General features: G+C 40.5%; 1 protein-coding gene across 9 annotated transcripts in view; it reads right to left on the reverse strand.

Moving 5' to 3' along the window:
* The window catches only part of MPDZ (multiple PDZ domain crumbs cell polarity complex component), a 257,104-nt gene that overhangs the window by 104,356 nt on the left and 134,416 nt on the right, over window positions 1-18,332 (reverse strand). For 6 of the 9 annotated variants that reach the window (XM_077475101.1, XM_077475103.1, XM_077475102.1 and 3 more), the window contains one exon: window positions 14,573-14,614. The exons of the other annotated variants lie outside the window; for them this stretch is intronic. In XM_077475101.1, the coding sequence (XP_077331227.1) occupies window positions 14,573-14,614 (42 nt within the window). The remainder of the gene's footprint in view (window positions 1-14,572; window positions 14,615-18,332) is intronic. 9 annotated transcript variants of the gene reach the window in all.

Below are 18,332 nucleotides of genomic sequence, written 5' to 3' on the forward strand. Positions count from 1 at the left end.
TATTCTGACAGGGGTACTCTCCACAACCGATGATCTACATAAGCTTTCCAAGAATCACACTCGACAGAAGTCGCGCTAACAATCGACTTCTGTCAAACAGGGATGGCCACACACACATGGATCAAAATTCAGCCAGTCTGAATTTCAATCCATCTATGGCCAGCCTTATTCATGTGGGTGCTGTGGTCCATACAGCATGAATGAGTGGTTTGTTTATGCAGCTGGAGCCACCAGGAGCAACATGCAGGCAGCCTAATTTAGTCTATGGAGACACAACTGCTGTTTGGACCAAGGCACAGGTACTAAATTTGACAGGCGCACCAGTTACAAACAAGCTGTAAGCTTGTTTTAATCTCTTCAGACTTCGGACGTACTAGAAACGCCCAAGGAGCTTAATGGAATTATGTCATGAAAGAAATATGGAGATTGACCCATTTTTTTTAAATTCCACTAGTCCTGTGGCTTCAAATCTCGGGGTCACTGACCTGGAACAGGTATTAAGTCTGCTAACTTCACCCTGATTCAACTGCTTCTGGTTTAGTTACTCAGAACAAATGTATTCCTGAGAATCAACATAATTGTAACTTTCAGGACATTGCCATTTCATGTTATTTTTTTTTTTACAACAGGATGTGTTTAAAGGGAGCCTGCATTCCATGTTTTACAGTAAAAGCTTCACTTTGTTATTGGGCCTAAATCTACCTAATTTATTTTTTTTCCCTTGCCTCTGTCATTCTACTGCCCAATGTGGCCAGTAAGGGTAACCTTATTTGGACAGGTCTGTGGCAATTGGTGGAATTTAAGCTGGTTACACAATGGCCAATAGTTGTCCAAAAATGGTTGGTTCAGGAAATAAAATATCCATCTTTTTTGGCCTATGTGTACAACTCCTTGTCGGACAAAAGAATGAGTAGCAGCAATGGTTAGTCTCCCTGTCAGAACACAACAGCTCAGTGGGGAGATCTGTACATTTTTCTTTTTTTTTCCTTCAGCCCGTTTAGTTGAATGAAAAAGAAACGTACAGTTCTCACAGGTTTACATACCCTGGCAGAATTTTATGATTTCTTGGCTATTTTTCAGAGAATATGAATGATAGCACAAAAACTTTATCTTTCACTCATGGTTAGTGTTTGGCTGAAGCCATTTATTATCAATCAACTGGGTTTACTCTTTTTAAATCAAAATCATAATCACAACAGAAACTACCCAAATGACCCTGATCAAAGGCTTACATACCCCAGTTATTAATACCAGGTGTTGCCCCCTTTAACATAAATGACAGCTTGAAGTCTTTTGTGGTATTTGTGGATGAGACTCTCTCTCTTCTCAGATGGTAAAGCTGTCCATTCCTCTTGGCAAAAAGCCTCCAGTTCCTCTAAATTCTTGGGCTGTCTTGCATGAACTGTTTGAGATCTCCCCAGAGTGGCTCAATGATATTGAGGTCAGGAGACTGAGATGGCCACTCCAGAACCTTCACTTTTTCTTCTATAGTCAATGACAGGTCGACTTGGCCTTGTGTTTTGGATCATTGTCATGTTGGAATGTCCAAGTACATCCCATGCACAGCTTCCCGGCTGATGAATGTAAATGTTCCTCCAGTATTTTTTTTATAACATACTGCATTCATCTTGTCATCAATTTTTACCAAATCTCCTGTACCTTTGTAGCTCACACATCCCCAAACCATCAGCGATCCACCTCAGTAGGAATGGTGTACCTTTCATCATAGGCCTTGTTGACTCCTTTCTATATGTAGTGTTTATGGTTGTGGCCAAAAAGCCATATTTTGGTCTCATCACTCCAAATGCTTTGTGCCAGAAGGTTTGAGGCTTGTCTCAGTGCCGTTTGCCGGAATATTGTAAGTGGGATACTTTGTGGCATTTGCGTAATAATGGCTTTCTTCTGGCGACTCAACTATGCAGACCATCTTTCTTCAAGTACATCCTTATTGTGCATCTTGAAACAGCCACACCATATGTTTTCAGAGAGTCCTGTATTTCACCTGAAGTTATTTGTGGGTTTTTCTTTGCATCCCGAACAATTTTCATGGCAGTTGCGGCTAAAATTTTAGTTGGTCTACCTGACCGTGGTTTGGTTTCAACAGAACCCCTTATTTTCCACTTCTTGATTAGAGTTTGAACACTGCTGATTGGCATTCTCAATTCCTTGGATATCTTTTCATTTCTCTTTCCTGTTTATACAGTTCAACTACCTTTCCCACAGATCCTTTGACAATTCTTTTGCTTTCCCAATGACTCAGAATCCAGAAATGTCAGTGCAGCACTGGATGAAAGATGCAAGGGTCTGTCAGGAGTCCAGAAACTCATTGACCGTTTATACACTAATTACAAGAAAACAGATCACAGGTGAGGATGGTTACCTTTAATAGCCATTCAAACCCGTTTGTGTCAACTTGTGTGCATGCTATCAGGCCAAAATCACCAGGGTATGTAAACTTTTGATCAGGGTAATTTGGGTAGTTTCTGTTGCAATTATGATTTAAAAAGAGTAAACTCAGTTGACGGATAAAAACAAATGGCTTCAGTCAAACACTAACCATGAGTGAAATGTTTTTGTGTCATCATTCATATTCTCTGAAAAATGGCCAAGAAATCGTAAACTTATGAGCACAACTGTATATGGTGTACCCAGCATTAGCCATTAACTCAGGCAAATCAATGCACCTGTAATCAAATCTAAATCAGAGAAGGGCACAGAGAAGGCTTTCCCAGCTAAAGGTTAGACTACTGGTACGGTAGACTGCTGGTCTCCTGATAACGCAATGTTAGTACTAAAAACCTGTTCACCAACTACTCATATAAATAAGACAACAGTAAGACTAAACATGTTTTTGTTATGAGCATCTTAGAAAACAAAATGTGATGCTTCTCATCTATAGATTAGAATAAAATGTAAATGACCAATGAACTAGTCTGCATAATGAGATATTTCTAGACTATGCTGTTGTGTACATTTTCCCCGTCTGCCTCCATAAAGAACCATTATATTTCTCAGAAAAAAAAGGATGTTTAATAGGATTTTCATGGAAAGGAATGAGTTACAAATTGTCAATAATATGTTCTTTCTAATAAAGACCTGAAGAGCACTGCTCTGACAGAAGAATACACGTAATTTCCATTTGATTTCATATTATGTGCTAAATTGAATCAAGGGAGATAAAAATACCATGAAGCCCACCAGCACCTTAATCAAGCATCACAGCTGGTGGCTACCAACACAAGTGCTTTGGGAATTAGCCAGTAAACATGACGATATCACAGCTAAAATGAATTTGATCCACTGCCTGGCACCTGGGTTTTTTGACTGACATCCAATGAGTAGGAGTCAGATAAACAACTCATGAATGCATGATCAAGATTTTGCTTTCAATACAAAATGTGTTGTCTATAGGAGGAGGGGAGAAATGCTTTTTCTTCAGATTTTTGCTTAATAATAAAATTGAGGCTGAATGCTTAAAAGTAAAAAAGTTGTAATTTAAACTTTCTCTTTTAAACTTATGTAATTTTACTGTCAAACATCTTCTAGATTAATGTTTTTATTTTAGGTCTCACTTCCTTTATTTACAACTCGGCTATAACCTGTTTGTTTTGTAGTAAAATCTTGATGTGGTCCGTTTAGACCAGTGGTTTCTCAGCTTTCATAGAGTTTTTTTTTTTTTTTTACACTGTCTTCTGCAATGGTATGAACCAACAGAAGGAATGCCAAACCAGATTCATAAAGTCCAAAACAGCTTTGGACTCCTTTATGAATTTGTTCTGGCATCCCTTCTGTTGGTTTAAAAGATAAGTTTACCTTTAGGGAAAAAAAAAATCATATCAGAATATGCAGTGTCAGAGGAAAGTGGGTGGGGGTGTGGGGTGTTGTACCCCTAAATATAGATGTAACATGAAAAGGTGAACTTAGCCTTTAAGCTTGAAAGTGGTAGTAAACCCTTACAAACCACTTTGCCCTACAGGTAAGCCTAGATTAAGGCTTACCTGTAGGTCCAAGAAATATCTCCTAAACCTACACGGTTTAGGAGATATTTGGCAAAAGACAGGCACCGCTGTCTACGGCGCATGAGCCGCAGACAGCGGCGCGCAGGCGCACTGAGCGCGCCACTGTTAACGCTGATATGCCGTGAGTGGCGGCTCCCGTGCGCATGTGCGGGAGTGACGTCATCGCAGCTCCGTCAAATTACAGCGCCGGAGCAGCACGACCCACCAAGAAGATGGAGGCTCCGTACACATGGGGACAGCGGTGACTTTGCTGGCTCCTGTGTCAGGTAAGCGACACATAATGGACTACTAAGCGATGCATAGTAGTCCATTATGCTTTACCTTTGCAGGAAATCAAAGAGGAAGTAAACCCATCAGGGTTTACTTCCTCTTGAAGTGATGTTCCTGGGTACCTACTGGAGGCTAGGCCTGGTTGCATGTAGGCCGCTTCACGAGAGCCAGTGAGTTCTTTGACAGACTGCGTTTTTTTAATCTTTTCTACTCTGCACTAATTGGCATTAAAGTCCCAATGTGTCTTGTATGTATTCATTTGAGCCTTATGCAAATGTTTGGGCATCCCTGTTCAAATTAAAAGAGAAGTATGGGAATCACAAAAACAAAAAAAAGTGAAAGAAAACACAGTTGATTGGTCAGCTCTTGGTCCTCAGTCTGCAGAGAGCTGGTGACTTTCAGTCACTGAAGCGCTGGGCTGTGGAGGAATGTCTGGCTTAGACTCTCAGTGGCTCACTGAGAGGCTGAGCCAGTTATAGGTCCAGGCTTCTGGGCAGATTCCAACCATATGGGATCTTTTCTGAGCCTAGACTGGCTCTGTAATGTCAGATGACAGCAGACTTTAGCCCGCTGTCGGCTAATAGCAGGTCAAAGGAGTGCATGTCTGTAGCCCACAGGAAAGTATAGCCAAAATGCTTTGGCCATACCTCTCCTTTAAAGTCTTGCTTAACTTTAAAAAAAAAAAAAAAAAAAAAACTTAACACAATATCTAGATAAATGTTTCTGCAAACTTTGACATCTAACTATGGTTTACTACGTTTGCTTAATTTTATGGACTGGTTATAAAACTATTTGGAATATACAAAAGTTTAAAGCCCATCTCCACGCAAGACTAGCTTTAAGCACCTTGTCAAACTCCTCTAGCAGAAATAAGAGCCTACAAACATTTCCTGCTGTGTTTTACTTTTTATTCTTCATGTACTCTGTCCAGCCTAATGCTCTCTACTTACTGTATATTGCCTATCGTAATGAATGGTGCTTGCGACACTACACAGATGGATTGGGGTAGCTTCAGACAGGCCACATCACAGGTAATTGTCTTTGTCAAAGTGAGGGGGGAGGCTCAGGAAAGAAGTGCACCGGAGTGGTCCAGAGCTTATAGCTAAAGACTACTGTACGCAATGTGAGAGCAGTGGACTGACGTTCTCCCCACCTCGCTTCCTGCAGTGCTGTCGTAAGGGGAAACTATAAAGAGGAGCAAACCGTAAAACGCAACACTTACTTTTTGAACCAAGGTGACATGATTTTTATAGGTTTTGAGCAGACTATAATTAGGCCTTAAAGTGATTGTAAATGCTCTTTTTTTCTCTTAAAGTAATAAACATGGTATACTTGCCTGCTCTGTGCTGTGTCAGCGCCAATATTCTGGCGCTTCCTGCCTCTGCTGGTATCGGGTTGCCTAGATACCACAACACGCATAGCAGTTGTCATATTTCCATGGGGTACCCGATACCGAAGTTGGTTGGGCGCTCCCTCTGGGTTTAGGCGGATGGCGTATCTGGTCTTGTCCCACCCCGCCACTACTGGGCATGTGTGGCTGGTGCTTCAGGTTGTACTACTTTAGTGTCACCGGGGCTCCAGCTGTGCATGCGCAGTGGCACATCCACCATGCCAGCAGACAGGTGTGTTTCGGTGGCAAGGAAACTGGGGTAGGAGCCCATTTGGGACCTTATATATGTGCACCCTGACATTCATAGCATACATGGCATTTACCCTGTGAGTCATTTTTGACAAGTGAGGATGTCACAGCTCTCGGGTCCCATATTTGCAATGTTTATTTTAATTGCAGATTTCCTTTTTTTTTTTTTTTTAATACTGATTTCCTATTTTTAGAGCCAGTGATTATTTTGCTTGTATACATTGCAGGGTATGTTGTCTGCATTATGTCCTTTGCTGTGCTCTGTGGGTGCCTGTTTTTTTTTTTTTTTTTGGCTGAAAAAAATTTAATCATAAAACTTTTTTTTAGACCCACGGTCTGGTTTGTTATGCTCCCCTCAAGTTTATGTGCCTTCACCTTCTGCAGTGCCCCGGCCCAACAGAGGGTTGGTTTTCCATCTTTTGGGTGGTCCTCCTCTTGCACTTCTCTCCAGTGGTTGTTGGCAGCACCTGCGATGTCATTATACCAGTTGTGAGCAATCTGTTTTTTGCGGTTTATGTTATGTTTTTTTTTTTCCTGATTTGTGTTAACCATTATTAATTTTGCCATCACCAGCACAGTATCTCTTGAGGAAACTATTATCACAAAACAGGTTTAAATTTTACATACTGAAGTCCTACTGACATTAATGTTAATCACATAAGTATTATTGTAATTTTGCTGTATGATTGTATTTAATGGACTAATACCTGTACGGGTCTGGGATATCCCCCTTTGCCACGTCTATTTTTAATGGAGTGATTTTTGATTTGAAACCAGTAAAAGTAAAAACGTGAAAAAATGATCTGGTACATGGAAAAGTAGTCTTGTACGTTGAATCATAAATTGAACATTGCATAGGTAAAAATATTTAACATGTAGGTCAGAACAATGTACAAATTATCGAAAAATATTTTTATATAATTCAGTATTCTTACATATCTATTTATAAAAAAAGTTTTTTTGTACTTACCATAAATACATTTCCTGGATTACGGTCTACTGTTGATTTCTAGTGCCAGGAGTATTGAACACAAAATGTAAAAAAAAAATAAAAAATCTGTAGGCCAGCCCAAGGTGCCCCGTTCTCTTAGCAGCATGTCTCTGTAACAGTCATTCCTACTGGGCTAATGCATAGCTGTGTGCTTAGCAGCCATTTTGTCATGTCTCAGCTCACCTCAGCCATGTTGTCTGGTAAAGGGCACACCACAGTGACCTTGATCCAACCTTTTTCTTTCAGTTATCCAATACACAAACTGGTGACTGAGGCCAGGACCTTATCAGTCCAGCGATCAGACACACAGACGTTTCCGTTACTCAATCCCCAATTTAACCACTTGACCACTGGGCACTTAAACACCCTTAATAACCAGACCAATTTTCAGCTTTCGGTGCTCTCACATTTTGAATGACAATTACTCAGTCATGCAACACTGGACCTATATGAAATTTTTGTCCTTTTTTTCACACAAATGGAGCTTTCTTTTGGTGGTATTTAATCACCACTGGGTTTTTTTATTTTTTGTGCTATAAAAGAAAAAATACAGAAAATTCTGTAAAAAAATGAATTTTTCTTTGTTTTTGTTATAAAATTTAGCAGATTAGTAATTTTTTCTTCATAAATTTTGGCCAAAATTTATACTACTACATATCTTTGGTAAAAATAAGTACAAATTGGTGGATATTATTTGGTCTTTGTGAAAGTTATAGAGTCCACAAGCTATGGTGCCAATATCTAAAAATTGATCACACCTGAAGTACTGACGGCCTATTTCAATTCTTGAGACCCTAACATGCCAGAAAAGTACAAATACCCCCCAAATGACCCCTTTTTTTTTTTGGAAAGAAGACATTCCAAGGTATTTAGTAAGAGGCATGATGAGTTTTTTGAAGTTGTCATTTTTTCCCACAATTCTTTGCAAAATCAAGATTTTTTTTACTTTTTTTTTTCACAAAATTGTCATATTATCAGTTTATTTCTCACACAGCATATGCATACCACAAATTACACCCCAAAACACATTCTGCTATTACTCCCGAGTACGGCGATACCACATGTGTGAGACTTTTACACAGTGTGGCCACATACAGAGGCCCAACATGCAGGTAGCGCCATCAGGCGTTCTGGAGCACCCAGGACAACTCTGACATTTCTCTCCTACATGTAAAAATCATCATTTATTTGCTAGAAAATTACATAGAATCCCAAAACATTATATATGTTTTTTTAGCAAAGACCCTGGAGAATACAATGGTGGTCATTGCAACTTTTTATCTCGCACGGTATTTGCGCAGCAATTTTTCGAATGCTTTTTTTTGAAAAAAAAGTTTTGTGCTTAAAAAAAAAAAAAAAAAAAACACAGTAAAGTTAGCCCAATTTTTGCATAATGTGAAAGATGAAGTTACACCGAGTAAATAGATACCCAACATGTCAGTCTTCAAAATTGCACAGGCTCGTGGAATGGCGCCAAACGTCGCTACTTAAAAATCCCCAAAGGCGATGATTTAATTTTTTTTTACTGGTTATATGTTTTGAGTTACAGAGGAGGTCTGGGCTAGAATTATTGCTCTCGCTCTAACGTTCGCAGCGATACCTCACATGTGTGGTTTGAACCCCGTTTTCATATGTGGGCGGGACTTACGTATGCGTTCGCTTCTGCATGCGAGCACATGGGGACAGGGGCGCTTTAAAAAAAAAAAAAAATTTATTGTTAATTTTACTTTATTTTAGTTTGACATTTTTTTTCCCCACAAATAAATTTTTTGATCACTTTTATTCCTATTACAAGGAATGTAAACATCCCTTGTAATAGGAATATGGCATGACAGGTCCTCTTTACAGTGAGATATGGGGTCAATAAGACCCCGCATCTCACCTCTAAGCTGGGAAGCCTGAAAAAAAAAAAAAAAAGATTCTGGATTTGATCGTATTGGTGAGTCGGTAGAAGCACCGGAGGGCGGCGGGAGGGGGGGTGTCTATGGCTGGGTATTGCAGGGTATCACCAACTATGGCTGGGTATGGCTGGGAATCTCAGAGTATGGCGTTGCAGAGTATTGCGTTGCAGAGCATTGCAGGATATTGGCGGGTGTTGCAGAGCATTGCAGAGTGTTGCAAGGTATTGGTGGGTGTTGCAGAGCATTGCAGAGTGTTGCAGGGTATTGGCGGGTGTTGCAGGGTAATGCAGGGTATTGCAGAGTAATGCAGAGTATTGCAGAGTAATGCAGAGTATTGCAGAGTAATGCAGAGTAATGCAGAGTAATGCAGAGTAATGCAGAGTATTGCAGAGTAATGCAGAGTAATGGCAGGGTATTGCAGAGTATTGGCAGAGAATTAAGGGGTTAATTTTCAGTGAGCAGCGATGTGGGCACTGCAGATGCAGCCCACATCGCTGTTGACACCGATCTCTTCCCCCTCCGCTGTTCCGATCGGTACAGAGAGGGGGAGGGAGGAACCGGCGTCATAACATGACGCCGGTTTGTTTACAAGTGATCACTCCGTCATTCGACGGAGCGATCACGTGGTAAACGGCCGCTATGAGCGGCCGTTTACCGTGTTGCATGATGCGCTGGGTCCTGTGGACCCGGCGGTCACGGATGCTCTCGAGTGCGCGCCCCAGGGGGCGTGCGAGAGCGGAATTCTGGGAGGACGTCATATGACGGCCTCCCAGAGTTAAGAAACCGGCCTGTAGCCGTCATTCGGCTATAGGGGCGGTTGTTAAGTGGTTAAGCCTGGAAACCCTAATAAAACTGTCACCCTTCCAAATCCAGAGAACCAACAGATACCTGTTGTAAATAGCGCAACCCACATAAAGTGCAGACAGTGTAGTAAGAAAATCCCTTATAAAGGAATCTGCCAACATGACCAGAGGGAGGATTGGAAATCAACCTGATGCTTAATACCCAGAGAAAATGAACTTCAAATAGAGAGAAATTAATCTACACATAGGAGGACCACCAGGAAGAAATACACAATGGTGGTGAGGAGAGCTCTTTGGAGGGATTTAACCCATTCTTCCAAAGTCTTGACAGATTAAAGTCCAAGCCAAAACAGGCTGAAGACCACCAATGAAAACTAAGTGTTCAGAAGGGATTCTAGCTGCTGGTCAGTAAAAATCTTAAAGGTAAGAAAATCCTCTACTGGGCTTGTGATTTCCCAGTTAACCACTTAAGCCCCAGACCATTTGGCTGGCAAAAGACAAGAGCATTTTTTTGCGATTCGGCACTGCATCGCTTTAACTGACAATTGCACGGTCATGCGAAGTGGCTTCCAAACAAAATGGCTGTTCTTTTTCCCCACAAATAGAGCTTACTTTTGGTGGTATTTGATCACCTCTGCGGTTTTTATTTTTTTTGCTATAAACAAAAAAATTGTGACAATTTAGAAAAAAACACATTGTTTACTTTTTGCTATAATAAATAGCCCCAAAAAATATCTAAAAAAACTTTTTTTTTCCCTCAGTTTAGGCCGATATGTATTCTTCTACATATTTCTGGTAAAAAAAACAAAAATCTCAATAAGCATTTATTGATTGGCTTGTGCAAAATTTATAGCATCTACAAATTAGGGGATAGTTTTATGGCATTTTTATAATTTTAATTTTTTTACCAGTAATGGCAGCGATCTTTATCATGACTGTGACATTATGGTGGACAGATTGGACACTTTTGGCACTATTTTTGGACCACATTTATACAGCGATCAGTGCGATTAAAAATGCATTGATTACTGTGTAAATGTGACTGGCAGTGAAGGGGTTCACCACTAGATGGCGGTGCAGGGGTTAAGTGTGTCCTAGGGAGTGATTCTAAATGTGGGGTGGAGGGGCTGTGTGTGACGCGACACTGATCACAGCTTCCGACTACAGGGAGCGGTGATCAGTGTCCTGTCGCTAGGCAGAACGGGATGCTTCTAAACCATACAGTTATTGGCGAATAGGAATCTAAGGCGGGTCGTGACCAAGGTCACGACAGATGAGCAATAGCAATGGACCAGAGTTCAACATTCCATTTGGCTCTTTTGCAAAGCAGGAGAAGCAGCGGGGCAATGCTTACTCAACTCTGAAAGTCAAGAAAGAATGCAATACTCCAAACGGTTGATGTCACGACTGAGTCCCTCAGCAATAACCCCATCTGTGGTACAGTGCATCCAGAAAGTATTCAAGGCGCTTCAATTTTTCCACATTTTGTTATGTTACAGTCTTATTTCAAAATTGATTAAATTCATTATTTTCCTGAGAATTCTACAAACAATACCCCAGAATGACACATGAAAAAAGTTTGGTTGAAATCTGCAATATTATTAAAAATGAAAAAAAAAAAAAAATCACATATACATAAGTATTTACAGCGTTTGCTCAATACTTTGTTGAAGCACCTTTGGTACCAATTACAGCCTCAAGTCTTTTTGAGTATGATGCTACAAGCTTGGCACACCTATTTTGGGAAGTTTCTTCCATTCCTCTTTGCAGGACCTCTCAAGCTCAATCAGGTTGGATATGGAGCGTCCGTGCACAGCCATTTTCAGGCTTCTCCAGAAATGTTCAATAGGGGTCAAGTGTGGGCTCTGAATTAGCCACTCAAGGACATTCACAAAGTTGTCCTGTAGCCACTCCTTTGTTATCTTGGTTATGTACTTAGGGCTGTTCTGTTGGAAGATGAACCTTCGCCCCAGTCTGAGGTCAAGAGCATTCTGGAGCAGGTTTTCATCAAGGATGTCTCTGTACATAGCTGCATTCATCTTTCCCTTGATCCTGACTAGTCTTCCAGTTCTTGCCATTGAATAACATCCCCACAATACGATGCTGCCACCAACATGCTTTCCTGTAGGAATAGTATTGGCCAGGTGATGAGTGGTGCCTGGTTTCCTTCAGACATGACGCTTGCCATTCAGACTAAAGAGTTTAGAAGTTGTTTCATTAGACCAGAGAATTTCGTTTCTCGTGGTCGTAGAGACCTTCAGGTGTCTTTTGGCAAACCTCAGATGGGCTGTCATGTGCCTTTTACTGAGGAGTGGCTTCCGTCTGGCCACTCTACCATACAGGCCTGATTGATGGAGTGCTGCAGAGATAGTTGTTGTTCTGGAATGTTCTCCTCTCTCCACAGAGAAATGGTGGAGCTCTTTCAGGGTGACCATTGGGTTGTTGTCTCCCTGTCTAATGCCCTTCTCCCCCAATCGCTCAGTTTGGCCGGGCGGCCCGCTCTAAGAAAAGTCCTGGTGGTTTCAAATGTCTTCCATTTAGGGATGATAGAGGCCACTGTGCTCATTAGGACCTTCAATGCTGCAGACATTTCCTGTACCCTTCTCCAGATTTGTGCCTTGTTACAATCCTGTCTCGGAGGTCTACAGACAATTCCTTGGACTCCATGGCTTGGTTTGTGCTCTGACATGCACTGTTAACTGTAGGACCTTGCATAGATAGGCGTGTGCCTTTCCAAATCATGTCCAATAACTGAATTTACCACAGGATGATCAGTGAAGACAGGATGCACCTGAGCTCAATTTTTAAGCGTCACAGCAAAGGCTGTGAATATTTGCATATGTGGTTTTTTTTCGCTTTTTATTTTTAATAAATTTGCAAAGATTTCAAATGTCTTTCACGTTGTCATTATAGAGGATTGTGCATAGAATTTTGAGAAAATAATGCATTTAATACATTTTGGAATAAGACTGCAATATAAACAAAATGTGGAAAAAGTGAAGCGCTGTGAATACTTTCCAGATGCACTGTAAAATCAGAGGAAAGTAGGAAATCCTATGCCACTCAGCTGTATAAAATAGCAAGGAAGCTCCCAGTGCTCAGTCCGATTGACCTACTTACAGAGGGTTCTGCAGAGATGCCAGCACCACTGAACCTAAAAATATGCTGTTAATTAATCTAAGAAAAAAAAAAAAAACCTAACAAAAAAACTGTTATACCCTGTACATGCAATCGGCCTATCCGACAACAAGACCATGGAATTTTGTTTGACGGTTGTAAGTAGTGATGTACAAGATATATGGTGAGCCGATAAAAAGGAAGTTCAATAGTCATGTGCCTCCCTTTGAGCTCCTTCTGCTAGTGTGGTGTTTGGGGAGCATCGATTCCGAGCATGCGTGGACTTTTGAGCGACGGAAAATTTGTTGGCGGAAAATTTGTTGGCGGAAAATTTGAGAAACTGCTAGCCAACATTTGTTGGCAGAAACTCCGACAACAAATGTTTGATGGTGAATACATGGTCAGACTTTCCACCAACAAGCTCACATCCAACATTTGTTGTCAGAAAACCCAATCGTGTGTACGGGGCATAAGACCTCCTAGCAGAGCTGAAGAAAAAACACCCATCCTCCAAGCACACTAACAAAAGTGAAGCACTCTGGGATGAGAAGGGGTTATCCTGAACTGGCTTTCATATATTTTTGTTTTGCCCATGTTCATTCATCATGTAGGCAACAGTATAACCCAACAGTAGAACTTCCTGTAGCCCTCAATGGACAAGGAAGGAAGTGGAGCAGGCGGCAATTGTAGCAGCTGTGCATGACAGCCAATCAGCTTCTGTCTTCAGCTTCATTCAGTTAAGCTTTGAAAAAGAAAGATAGGACCTGGCTGGTTGCCATGCACAGGTGCTCCAGATTCTGACTGCCTCAGTTTTGATAAATTTGCCTCTATATACCATATTTTCTTTTGGAATTCATAGTTATACAGCCTGTCCACAACAGAATGTTCTTTTAAAGTTTTTATTTGAAACAACCAACCAACAAAAAAAGTTTTGAGAAGTAGAACGCTATACAAATGCTTGTGTATATTCCAAGGTTTACCACTCAAGTATGAATGAAAAGCAGTAGCCTGGTATTGTCCTCATGAATTGTAAATAATGCATTCTACGCAGCTACACAAACATTCCAAAAATAAAATAAGCTCTTTGTGGCATACCTATAGAACAAAAGTGCACTACTCTAACTGGCTTGGAAGTGTGATGTGAAAACATAAAACAAAAACCCAAGGAAACAATGGTTGGCTTGTTTTGCTTGGTGATAAGGTTGGACACAGCAGGTGATACATTCTGATTTAGGAAATTAAAATGAATGAAAATACAAACACCACCAAGGTCTTTTTCATTTTCTTTTCTGCAAATCAAAGCTGCATCTACCTCTCTCCAGCTGCAGCTACTCAACAAGGAATGCAATTACTGCTTTCTTCAAGGAAAACAGTTTTAGGTAAGGAGGAAAGGATTACAAAAAGATAAAATAGAACTTCTCCACATGCAAGAAACCCCCGAGAGCCTGCATTTACACAAACAGCACATGCAACGGATAAAGAGGAAGTAGAGCGGGGTTCTTAAAGGGTTAGTGAGGACATTACACAATGGAAGGCTTGCTAGCAATCGACTAGGTAATGCATTTATATTAGAGGAAAGGTAGGTGAAAATAAAAAGACATGCAGGGTAAGGTTAAAATATACGAAAAAGAGTTAAAATCGAAGCATAATATCACTGTAGCATTTGTTTGCGGAATATATAACATGTTACTTAATTACAAAAAGAAAAAAAGCTGTAAAAAAAAAAAGCCGTTCATTTTTGGATCAAGCTATAGAAACGGTTATTATGAAGAATGAGACAACTGAACAGAAGATGATAAGCCATGCGGAGCTTTTGAATCACCGATACTCACACATAAAATGGGGCCTGATCATCAGCAGGTGCGGGAGAAGATCTAGAATGGGAAGCATATGATGCAGCATCTTTTTACAATAGTGTTAACAAATGCCAAAGCCTCGCACTGCATGTTTGAAGCATACATATGTAGTTAAAAGTATGTGCAATTTTATTTTGTCTCCCTTTTTCCTCTAAAATCCCAGCTCCCTTTCATCAACACCTCCCCCAGATAGCATCTGCTCTTTCTGTGTGTCTATAACCGTGATTATGAACAAGGATGGGGAAATGTTAACGCCATCCGTCTTTCTCTCCCTTGATCAGGAATTTATTCTTTAGGTGAGGGCAGGTGAATTTCATTTCAAACTGGTAATTATCTGGCAGATGTTGGAAGCAGCTGCTGCAGTAGGCAAAGCCCTGGCTCTTATTCCAGCACAGATAGCAGAAGCTTCTGGCAAGGTGGATAGTGAAGTGGGACGACATGCATTCTGTGAGTGGCCGCACAGCTGGTTCTCAGTGCAAAACAACGCAAACCTGCAACCCTAGCCAGCTGTTTTAAAGCTTGCGATTCTCAAATTGCTCTATCCTTTCAACGAAAAAGTAAAACCTGTGGTTTAACAAAAATGCCAATATGTTCATCTTGGAAGTTTCCCCATTTCCATTCACACAAGGTTGCTGTAAGGTCTGCAGAGTGTTGCAGTACAGTTTTGCTGAATAATTATTATTTTTTTTTTTCTAGGTAGCTTGAATGACAAAATAGGTCTGAACCAAACAATATGCTAGGGAAAATTTGAAGGAAGACGCACACAACACAAGGCAAATGTGCTCAATAAAAGGAAACTAGTAATTCATATCCGCTTTTAAAAACGACTGAAGTTAAAACTGAAAAAAAAAAAAAAACAATCAATAGTTACTGAATGCATGAGATTATATATATATTAATATTATGGGTTACTAAAAATATTTCTGACTCGCTGGAAAGTTCTTAAAACATTTTGGACAAGTACAGATCACCTACAAACAGCCCAACAAACCAGATGTGGCTAAATTATGACTAACTGCTAAGGAATATACCATAGAGGCTGGCGGATTAAAATATACTGTACACTTTGAAGATTACTTCAAAAGCATTTGCTCTAGATCTGTGGAGAAGCTCTGCTGGTTTATATCACCAAATCACGTACAAGCAAAAATTCTGTTTTTATTTTGTTTTCCTTGCATGTGATTGGGTATTCTTTTTAAAGTGAAGCTTTACCACTATACTAAGCTCTGGAGCAAGTGCACTTGCAATGCACAGTATATTTTCCCAAATATTAGTAAATTGACCACATAGCCACATTACCATTGAATTAATGCTGTTATTTAATTTTATTATATATTTTTTGCCTTATTTTTAATCTAAAACGGTATAGACACTTTTGCACTATCCACCCCCCCCCCCCCCCCCAAACACCTCTTTCCCTCCTCCTTATAACTGCTTAGCCATAGAGATTATTGGCCAAGCATGTATACAAGTGGACCTAGCACCACATATTTACAGCACAACTCTGGTCAAATATCCCTTGCAGTAGGGCTGTACCAGCATTGCAAGGGTTAATTGCTCATTTTCTTCTAGGGGAAGGGTGAAACCGTTTTAGTTACTTGATCCCATGCTCCTCTACAATTCTTACGTCCAAAATAGGGCTGTGGATCCTGCTCTAGTCATAATGACATTTGGACCCTAGGCCGGTGGAGTGTGGGTGTGCAGAGACTGTGGGGAGGGGAGGATCAAGTAATTAATTTTTTTCCCCTAAATAAAAACCAAAGAATTTATGTTAGCTTTTTTTCCGAAGAATACAACTTGAACAAGCAACCAGATCGTATTCTTAATGCGGACTGTTTGTGGTGACTGCTGATTTTTGACTTTGACCTGGTTTCCTACTTTTTTTTACGACCAGTTCTTCGTCTTCTTTTGCTCAAGATGACTGGAGTAATTATCGCTTGGGCATCAATTATCTCAGGTGTCTACTTCCTAGACTAAGATGCTGGCCCATGTATGACAAAATTATGCAAGTCTTGATGTCTGCCCAGTAGCCTTTGTATTTTAATTTATAAACAGTCTGCCTGTTGCTACCTCTGATTCTGGCCAACTAATGTAATCACACATTTAGTCTCCAACTGGTTCTCTTTCTGTGACCTGACAGTGTAAAAAACTATCAATATCTCACACATATAAAACCTTTGTTGCTATTGGCTAAGGAATTCTACCTTCTTTAGGCCGAATGGTGAAAATTATATTTCTACTGTATATTGCAACCTATCATCAATGCATATTTGCATACTTATAAAGTTACTGAAAAGGGCCACTTTAGGTTTGGTACATGTATCTGGGAAGCATCTTGGTAGTCAGATCCAATTCATGTGTATCATCTTAGAATGTCATAGATGCTGCAACTTATAAATGCTTTAGCCCTGGGCAAGCCATACCATAAAATTATTTTCAAGTTCATTAAGAGACACAGGTTGAAGTTCTGCAGAGACAGGGGTTTTTCTACTGCCTTCAAGAAGATTGGACACCGGCAAACAAAGCTGTAGGACAGCCCAGTATAAACCTTCCTACTCCCAGTGTGCTCCAGTTTTGTGGGAAAGCAATAGTGGGAGTGGATCATAAAAAGAGGGGTGGGACCTGTGTCTGTTAAAGAACTTCAAGAAAAAGATAAAAAAAAAAAGTCAAAATTCCTGGATCCTTAACCATTCATTAAAATTACATGGGGTGAATCCATTCTGAAACACTGGGGCATCCAAAAACAGTCCAAAGAGGGGGGTGGCAACTGCCCCACAATTAACAGATGTGGCTCAATAGATCTTAGAGAGCTGCTAGAAGAACCTTACAACTAAAGCTAGCATCAGATGAAGTTTAAAAATCAATCTGGCTTTCCAGGCAGGGACCAGCCTCGCCCCAGGACCGCTCGCAACCGCCCATTGGGCTGATCCTATACAATGCGGGTTGCAGGGCATGGAGCTTATCTGTTCACATCTTGACCTACCCATTATTTTACATGTACCTTATCCCTATGCTGGATTACTGTTTGAGATATTATCTTTTCAGTTATGTTCATACTGATGTTGTTTCGAAAATTACAATAAAAATGTTTTGAAAGTAAAAAAAAAAAAAAAAAAAAAAAAATCAATCTGGCAAAATCAAATGAACCTGTGAACAGGACACCAGGTGGCAGCCTTGGAAATCTGAGAAACAGATGCAAAATTCTGAAAAGCCCATATAGAACTAGCTGATCTGGCGGAGTGTGCTTTTACAGGGAAAAATGGGATCTTGTCCTTAAGTTCAATGGCTTGAATAATGTGCTGCCAAATCCATCTAGAGATGGTGGCATGAGAGGCGTATTGTCCACCACAGGGGACCTTATAATTACTAAAAAGGGAGTCTGTCTAAAGAAAAGTGTAGCAGAGAGATTTAATTAAACAGGGTGTACTGCATCCAGTGGACAGAATTTCCTTAGGATACCTAGGAGCAGGACAAAGAGAGGGTAGAACAACGTTGTGGTTAAAGATGAGGGGAAGAAACCAACTTGGAAAGAAAAAACCTTCTGCCTCAAGACAACCTTGTCTCTGTGTAACACCAGAAAGGGTCATTTACAAATAAGGCTGCCAACCCAGAAACTCACCTCAGAGAGGTGAATGCAATGAGGAATCTTATGAGAGAGAGAGTAGACAGAGAAATATTCCTGGCAAAGCGACAGAACCATGTTGAGATCCTGTGGTGTCATTGGAGAACATTAAAT

Source organism: Lithobates pipiens, unplaced genomic scaffold, assembly GCF_037356315.1.
Source record: "Lithobates pipiens isolate NorthernLeopardFrog02 unplaced genomic scaffold, aLitPip1_a1.2 Scaffold_13, whole genome shotgun sequence".
Classification (NCBI taxonomy): domain Eukaryota; kingdom Metazoa; phylum Chordata; class Amphibia; order Anura; family Ranidae; genus Lithobates; species Lithobates pipiens.